We start from the raw sequence: 9,023 nt of genomic DNA on the forward strand, positions 1-9,023 counted from the left end.
TTTTTAATTTTTTATATTGAAAAACGTGTTTTAAAGGTTTGAGAATTTTCGAGTAAATTTTGTGACTAGTTTTATTTTCTTGCTAGTTTCGTTTATTTACTTGAATCGTTTTATGCATGTTGTTATTTCTTTTATTCTATGTTATTACCCTGCTAATAAAACACAAATAAAAGCTTTAAACAATATCTTAAAACGTTCCGTTACACTCGATTCTTTTTCGCACCTAAAAGGACGAAGCTTTAATTTATTTCTTTTTCTTCGAGCTGGAATGTAAACCCGCATTAAAAGCGGCATAACTCTCTGCTCAGAAATCGAAATTTAATGATTCTTGAATCAAATTAAAGCTCTGTCTGTCCTCTGTCCAATGCCACCGGTTTCGGCTGAAAAGGACATCGGAGCCGCCAGATATGGCGATTTTACTCCGAGGTGCGCGGCTGTCTGAAACTCCAGTTTTTTAGAAATCCGGATTTTCAAACCCCACTACCATGAGTTATAGAACTCTAATGAGAAAACTTTCTTGAGCAAAAATGTTTTTCATATGATTATAAACATGATGTGTAAAGATTAAAAGTTTTGATTTTTGAAAGATTAATTGAAATTGAATTTTTACAAAACTAGTTTGAATTTTGAAAAACCGTTTTCACTTTCAAACTTGAAAATATTTTGTCATCCAAATCAAATAAGTTTTCAAAATGTTTTCAAAACTATATCTATATCACATATGTTCAAAATCTATATGCTCTTGAAATTTTGAGTGGGAGGTCTCCTTGTAGACAAGCCGAAAAATAAAAAGATGTGTAATCTCAAACTTTCAAGTGTTCGAGTGAGTTGAAGTTCACACTTCCCTCACGCACTTTTCCGAAATAGAAAATAGGAAAAGATCGAGTATGTCCCTTGTGCCTTTATGCACTAATACTACTCTGAACATGTCGATCTAGGATTCTCTTCTAGTTGTCCACTCTGTCGCTCTCTAACTAGGAAATTTGTTTCCGAACTTATAAGAGTCGATGAACCAACTCCAAAAACTAAGTGGGAGGGTTATATTCGTTGTTTGTAACCCGCGATCCCCAACACTAGTGAAAGATGCAATAACGTGGGACTAAGAGCCGCTCTTGCGACCCTCACTTAAATGTGAGTACTCCAAGGCGTTATTGCTTCGATCATTGCTCAATGAGCTACGTCCGAGAGTGATGCAATGATGGCAAGGCCTCCCCTTGGGGGATTGTTTTTCAAAGCTGATCTTTTGGACTAAGTGGTTGGTTGCACACTTAGGCTCAATCCCTAGTATCCTTCCTTAAGGCTCTGCGAAAGGATATGAGTGATCAAACCAATTTACAAGGTGGCTAGTCAAAATGATGTACTGACATCTTGGCTTAGCATTAATGATGTGTCATTTACTTATAAATGGAGATTTTTTGAGGCCTTCTCTTGAGGGAGTAAATTATCGTTTGGTTTATAACACCTTTGGGTTTTGCAAAAGTCTTAATGAAACTTAAATCCTAAACCAAAGACTAATCATAAACTTGTTTCAACTTTTATAGGCAATATGTCTCTCAACCCTCTCTCTACAATTCTTTCCTCGAATAAACTCGAAGGCGACAATTACGTCGACTGGAAACGTAACCTCGACATAGTCCTTACTGTCGACAAGCACAAATGGGTTTTCACCACCCCCTGTCCTCAAACGAATGATGATTCGACGCAAGAGGAGAAAGACGTCCTGGCAGCCTGGCTTCGATCCGATGAGATTGCGAGATGCTACATTTTGGCATCGATGAACAATGTGTTGCAACAACAACATCGTGATTATGAAACTGCCACCGATATGCTCTACAATCTCCATGAGATGTTTGGAGGGCAAGGACGTCAAGCTAGGCAACAAGCGGTCCGACAATTCGTGAACTGTCGTATGAAGGCTGGAACTCCCGTTAGAGATCATATGATGCTGATCATTAGCTATCTCAACGAGATGGAGATTCTTGGATCTGAGATTGATGGGGAGACTAAAATAGATATGATCTTGGAAACTCTCCCCGAAACCTTTGATACCTTCAAATTGAATTATTCCATGAACAAGCTAGAGTACACTGTTACCGAGCTCATAAAGAACTTCAAACCGCTGAGGTACTCACTAAGAAAAAGAGGGCTCAAGGAGAAGTACATGCTACTGCCTCCACCTCTGGATCTAAGAAGAGACCTCGCAACGCCGAGAAGAAGAACCAACCTAAGGTTCAAACGAAGAAGAAGGCGCCAAAGGCTCCGAAGGTGGACAAGTCTAAAGACAAGTGCCACCACTGCAACGAGCCTGGTCACTGGCGTAGGAACTGTCCTGCCTACCTCAAAACCAAAGCAAAAGGTATTGTACTTGTTACTGAAGCCTGTTTAGTAGCTGATAATGTATCATCGTGGACTATTGACTCCGCTGCTACTAACCATATTTGCTGCTCCTTGACTGGTTTTAGGAAAAGCAAAAGCTTAGAGGATGGCGACTTCTGCTTCAAGTGGGGTGATGAGAGCGTGGTGTCTGCGAAGGCTGTGGGATCCGTGATGCTATCTTTTGAAGATCGAACTTTAAATTTGAATAATGTTTATTATGTTCCTTCCTTTGGGAAAAACCTAGTATCTGTTGCTCAACTTTTCGAGCAAGATTATTATTTAAAGTTTATAAAGAATGGAATTCGTATTTCTTTTTCTGATTCTTTCGTCACTGATGCATGTATGAAGAATGGTCTTTTTTACATCTATCCCACTCAACCTTCTCTTTTAGACACCGAAATAGATAACGATCTAATTAGGGAGTCAAAAAGGATCAAACTTTCTGAATCCTCCGATCTAACAAAATCAACATACCTCTGGCACTTAAGACTTGGTCATATCAGTCTAGATAGGATTAAGAGACTTGTGAGGGATGGTCCACTCCAAGCCTCTGCAATAGGTTCACTACCTACTTGTGAATCCTGCATAGAAGGAAAAATGACTAAGCGCCCTTTCTCCGATAAGGGTCGAAGAGCCACTGAGTTGCTGGAACTAATACATTCTGATGTATGTGGTCCGCTCAACCAACAGGCACGTGGAGGATACGAATACTTCGTTACCTTCACTGATGATTACTCAAGATATGGGTTTGTCTATTTGCTTAAACACAAATCCGAGACCTTTAACGTATTTAAGGTCTTTAGGGCTTTAGTGGAAAAGCAAACTGGCAAAGTGATCAAAACCCTTCGATCTGATCGAGGTGGTGAGTATATGTCTGGAGAGTTCGATGACTTTCTTAAAGAAGAAGGTATCGCTTCTCAGCTTACCGCACCTGGCACACCTCAACAAAACGGAGTGTCAGAGAGAAGAAACCGAACTCTTATGGAGATGGTTAGATCAATGATGAGTTACTCATCACTCCCGCTTTCCTTTTGGGGATATGCCCTCGAAACAGCCGCCTACATTCTGAACCAAGTTCCGTCCAAGACAGTTCCTGGTACTCCTTATGAACGATGGACTGGCCGTAAAGTGAATCTTGGCCGCATCCGAATTTGGGGTTGCCCTGCACACGTGCTGAGGCAAAAGACTAGCAAGTTGGCTAGTAGGTCAGAATTGTGCCTGTTTGTAGGATATCCGAAGGAAACCAAAGGTTTTACTTTCTATAGTCCCGAGGACGATAAGACTTTCGTTAGCACGAATGCTCGTTTCCTTGAGGAGGACTTTATGAAGGATGCAAAACCTAGAAGCAAAATTGTGCTTGAAGAAAAGTTGGGTGAGGAAGCTTCTACCTCGTCTGTAAGAACTGTTCTTACCCCAACTGAAACACAACCTAACTCATCAGAATCTCGTCAAGTAGTACTTCGACGTAGTGGGAGGGCTACTCAAAAGCCTGACAGGTACATGTCTTATGGAGACTCTCTTGTAGCCGTCTCCGACATGGATGACCCTGTTTCCTATAGCCAAGCGATGGCTTGTTCTGAATCAAACCTTTGGCTTGACGCCATGAAAGTTGAAATGCACTCGATGTATGTCAACAAAGTCTGGAAACTTGTAGACCTTCCTGAAGGGATTAAACCCGTAGGGTGTAAGTGGATATACAAGAAGAAAAGGGGTCCTGATGGGAATGTCAAGACGTTCAAAGCACGACTTGTGGCGAAGGGTTATACCCAACAAGAAGGGATTGACTATGAAGAAACCTTCTCGCCAGTCGCGATGCTTAAATCCATCCGCATACTCCTATCCATAGCTGCAGCTCTCGACTATGAGATCTGGCAAATGGATGTCAAGACAGCCTTTCTGAATGGCAATGTTGACGAGCGCATTTACATGGCTCAACCAGACGGTTTCGTGGATAAAGGTCAAGAGACCAAGGTTTGTGAGTTGCTTAAATCCATTTATGGACTAAAGCAAGCATCTAGGTCATGGAATATTAGATTCGATGAAACTGTAAAGAGCTTCGGCTTTGAACAGTCAATAGATGAGCCTTGTGTTTACAAGTTAATATACGAAGGCAAAGTTGTGTTTCTGGTACTATATGTCGATGATATACTACTCATTGGTAATGACGTGGGTAAGTTATCTGAGGTTAAGGTCTGGCTAGCAAAGCAATTCGATATGAAGGATCTAGGAGAAGTCGCGTACATTCTGGGAGTCCAAATCTTTCGAGATAAGAAAAACCGGACCCTGTCGCTCTCTCAAGCATCTTATATTGATAAGGTGATGGATCGCTTCTCGATGCAAGACTGCAAGAGGGGACAACCACCCTTTAGGCATGGAGTTTCACTCTCTAAGGACCAGTCTCCCAAGACTGCACAAGAGATTAAAGACATGAGAAAGATTCCTTACGCCTCTGCCGTGGGAAGTCTCATGTATGCCATGCTTTGCACTAGACCTGACATCTGTTTCGCCGTTGGCGTAGTTAGCCGTTTCCAATCCAACCCTGGACCCGAGCACTGGATTGCTGTTAAGCATGTTCTTAAGTATCTTCGAAGAAGTAGGAACTTGATGCTTACATACTCAGGTACTGACCTGACTATGACGGGATATACCGACTCCGATTTTCAAGCGGATAAGGATTCCAGGAAATCCACTTCGGGATCTGTGTTCATCCTTAATGGTGGAGCTGTTGTGTGGAGAAGTATTAAGCAATCTTGCATTGCTGACTCCACAATAGAAGCAGAATATGTGGCTGCTTGTGAAGCATCCAAAGAGGCTGTATGGCTTAAAAAGTTCCTTAAGTATTTGGAAGTTGTTCCAAACGTCGACGAGCCCATGACCCTTTATTGTGATAATAGTGGGGCTGTCGCTAACTCAAAGGAACCTAGAAGCCATAAGCACTCTAAACATATTGAGAGGAAATACCATTTGATTCGAGAGATCGCGCAACGCGGAGACGTGGAGGTGAAGTAGATCTCTGGAAGATCCATTCACCAAGGCCCTAGCGAACATGGTCTTCGACCAACTTCGAGAGGGATTAGGCATGTAGGACTACTCACATCTTCTTTGAGTCAAGTGGGAGTTTGTTGTCAATGGTGCCCACAAGAAGAGTAGTAGTGTCTATTTATGTACATTTGATGTCATATAGTCTTACGAAGACTCTTGCTTGTAATTGCTTATTCATTAATAAAAAGTTGAAACGTTCATTCAATCTTCCTTGTCTGAAGCTTTATGATAAAACCATAGTCTTTTAGTCCATAAACAAACTAAACAACTTACGAAGAGACAAATGTAGATTTGCATGAACAAACTCTTCGTAGTTTGCTTAAAACGATATATTCGCAATCTTAGGGTCAAAGGACTATTGACCTCAGTATGATTGTTAGAAGAATCTATGATGTCTGGTTATGAGGCATTGAGAGTTGGAGACTCTATAGTTCTTCTAGGTATCTTCCGAAGGTACTGAATTGACCAGTGCACTTCTAGAGACAATATAAGAACAAACCATTTAACCTCTTATGTCTCGAAGTCACTATGTATGAATTGCATCATGCTTACCTTAATCCTGAAATGAGACATGTCATTTCACACCTTAGTATTCTCATTTGAGAAAGTCAGAGTTCGGACTCACTATGTCATTCCGAACAGGGCCTATTGGTGAAATACTAAGTTGTGAGTATGTCATGAGTAACTTTGTGAAGTTCTCATAGATATGGAATTCATGTACAAGATTGCTGAAATGCAATGTATGTCACCTCATGCTTTGTTCCTTGGAGTGTGAATAAATGAACTGGCCAGTGTCCAAATTGAGTCCTGACTCTTTTGTATGAAACAATGTGACTTGTTAGCTCCTCGTCAATACATTGTTTCTAACTTATTCACAAGCGACAAAGGAGTTGAGGAAATAACAGCTAGAAGGGTAAAATGGTAATTTAGTAAATCCCGACTAGCTGATGACATTCATGAAGGGTAGCATAGATAATATTCAGTGGATCCGCTCATCATAATTAGGTCGAATTCTTGAGTAGAAAATAAATTCATTTGAACCGAGAGATTTTCAGTGTCAACTCTTTAGTGGAGTCAGTTGGCATTAAGCTAAACTTGGAAAAGGTTTGTGAACTTTTGAGTCCAAGTGTTTAGCTCAAGCTTTGTTCATTTGGGTCCATGAGGTCACTGTCACGAATCACATCGATAGGAATAGTTAAACTGGAAGCTAAGTCAAAACAAGAACGAAAATAGTTAAAAGGGTATTTTTGTCTTTTGAGACAAAGGATGAAATGAATGTCAATAAATTTTTTGACAAGTTCATTTGATGACTTAATGTCACTCGGCCATGACTTGATCATTGGGCCTTGTGAATTAATTTCATTTCATAAGAATTTTATTGAAAATTCTTAATGGGCCTTTTTCATGTTGTCATAAACAAATGGAAAAGCTTCTAGAAGGCCTTTCTAAAGCATAATAGGCGCCCACTACCCAAAGAGAAAGAGAGTTCCTTTTGTGCATTAATGTATGAAGATACTTGCCAAAAGAAAAAGAGGAAACAAATTTCCTATTCAAGGCAATGGGAATTTCGACCAAGACAAGTCAAGGGAGAAGAAAAATAAAAGAGGAAACAAGTCCAAGGTGTCATGAAGGCTTATGTGGCCGTGTGACTTGGATAGGAATGGGAAATAAAGGGTTGCTCATAAAGGCTTGGAAAATAAGAGGAAACTACTTCTTTCCAAGGCCAACCCTTCTCCTATAAATAGGACCCTCATTCCCCTCATTTTATTCATTCCACATAAGTTAGAGATTGAGAGCTTCTCTCTCTAGACCTTGTGGTGGCCGAAATCCTCTCTCTCTCTCTTTCTAGTTTATTTTCGGTTTTCTCTTGTCTTGGCACCTAGGTCCTCACTCGACCTAGTCTTTAGCTCTGCGACTTCGAGACTCGTTCTCAAGTCGTAGTGTTTAAAAGTGCCCACTCACTGATTCCTTCTTTTCGAGTGATTTAGTGATAGAAACTTTCGTGGTTGCTCGAGGTGCCGAGGAAAGAAAGAGAGACGTGCTGCGAGGGGAGACGAGCATTGCAACTTTCCAAAAGCTTCTACAAGGTTCAAGCTTCAAGAAAGGTTAGTAACTTTTATAGCTCATATTAGTTTTTATTTACATGCACATGCTCTTGTCTAGGTTAGTAAAAACTAGTTTTACTTAAAAAGAAAATTTTTAAAATTCCGCCGCTTAACGAAGCGTTAAACTTTTTCTCAAACCCTAGATCGATTCCAACAAATACCTCACCCGCTTCACTGAGGAATCCCACAAAGGGGTTCGACGAGAAGGACGCGATCACTGCCATCACCGAAGGAGCTCACACGGGATCAAAACAACTTTTGTGAGTACCATCAAGATCATGGGCATTTGACGTCAGAACGTTATCAACTCAAACTCAGATTGAGGCCCTCATCCAGGATGGGAAGCTCAAGGAATATGTCCTCTGAACATTCGGGATAGCCTCCGCGTCCGGGGAGCGCCCGCGGCATGAGAAGAAAGGCTCGGTGACGGTCACCGTCACCGACCGCGCGGTGAATAATGACCCCGATCACTCACAAATGCACGTCATGCGCACGATCATGGGAGGCCCCGAATTCGGAGACTCCCTCACTCAGAGGAAGAAGTATCTTCGGGCGATCTCTCAAGAGAAGATGGCCAACATATCAACTCTCCTTTTGAATCAATGTTCTTCACCAAACAGGAGGCGGTGCGTGTGTTACACCCACACAACGATGTGATCCTCGTCAGAGCACCAGTTGCAAACAACCTAGTCCGGAGGATCTTAATAGACAATGGAAGCTGGGTCGACATCATCTTCAAGTCGGCTTTGGACAGGATGAAGCTAGCCGGTGTGAGACCAACCCTAATTTCAACCCCGCTTTTCGACTTCTCTGGGGAAAGGGTAATGAATGAGGGGACCATTGACCTCCCAGTCACCTTCGGGACCCTGGAGGGCATTGAGGTCAATCATATCGTACCGTTTCTGGTAGTGGACCAGCCTTCTGGCTATAACATTATAATCGACCGTCCCACTCTGAATCGGTTGAGAGCTATCACTTCCACCTATCACCTCATGATGAAGTTCCCGAGTGAGAAGGGGGTACCGGCGATGTTAGGGGACCAGGGAATGGCAAGAATGTGCTACATTCAAGGATTGGACGGCAAGGCAAATGGGAAAATGGTGAGCAACATATTTACCAACTCGGGGACAAGCACCCGTGTAAGTTGGAAGAAGGAGGCATCTTCGAGGAGCTGGATCAAAGGGATGAAGTATTGCTTCGAAAGGTGGAGACACCTGACAACCTCATTCTCGTTGTGTTAGACGACGTCAAACCTAACCAAGTCTTCAAGATCGGCACCCGGCTCCAACTCGACGCCTTTCTTCGTGAGTTCAAAGACGTTTTCGCATGGACACACGATGACATGCATGGGATCGATCCTGAAGTGACGGTCCATCGGCTTAACGACGACAAGAGTGTTGGAATAGATCTAGGGTTTAAGAAAAGATTATCGCTTCTAGCAAGCGGCAAAATATAAAAATATCTTTAAGAACTCGTAAAACGTTACTACCTAGACAAAGT

The 9,023-nt window shown here is 41.9% G+C and overlaps 1 protein-coding gene across 1 annotated transcript; it reads left to right on the forward strand.

Annotated features, from left to right (window-relative positions):
• The first annotated feature begins 8,125 nt into the window (after window positions 1-8,125).
• LOC149402451 (uncharacterized) lies at window positions 8,126-8,764 on the forward strand. The gene has a single exon (XM_089608385.1). The coding sequence runs from the start codon at window positions 8,126-8,128 to the stop codon at window positions 8,762-8,764; it is 639 nt and encodes a 212-aa protein (XP_089464511.1).
• Window positions 8,765-9,023: the final 259 nt, after the last annotated feature.

The sequence above is a fragment of the Urtica dioica genome, chromosome 3 (genome assembly GCF_054948205.1).
Source record: "Urtica dioica subsp. dioica isolate 48M chromosome 3, U.dioica_male_clone48M_v1_H2, whole genome shotgun sequence".
NCBI lineage: Eukaryota > Viridiplantae > Streptophyta > Magnoliopsida > Rosales > Urticaceae > Urtica > Urtica dioica.

Bases quoted from the DNA above. Each gene is read 5' to 3' on its own strand.
- LOC149402451 (XM_089608385.1), top strand. From the start codon at position 8,126: ATGTTCTTCACCAAACAGGAGGCGGTGCGTGTGTTACACCCACACAAC.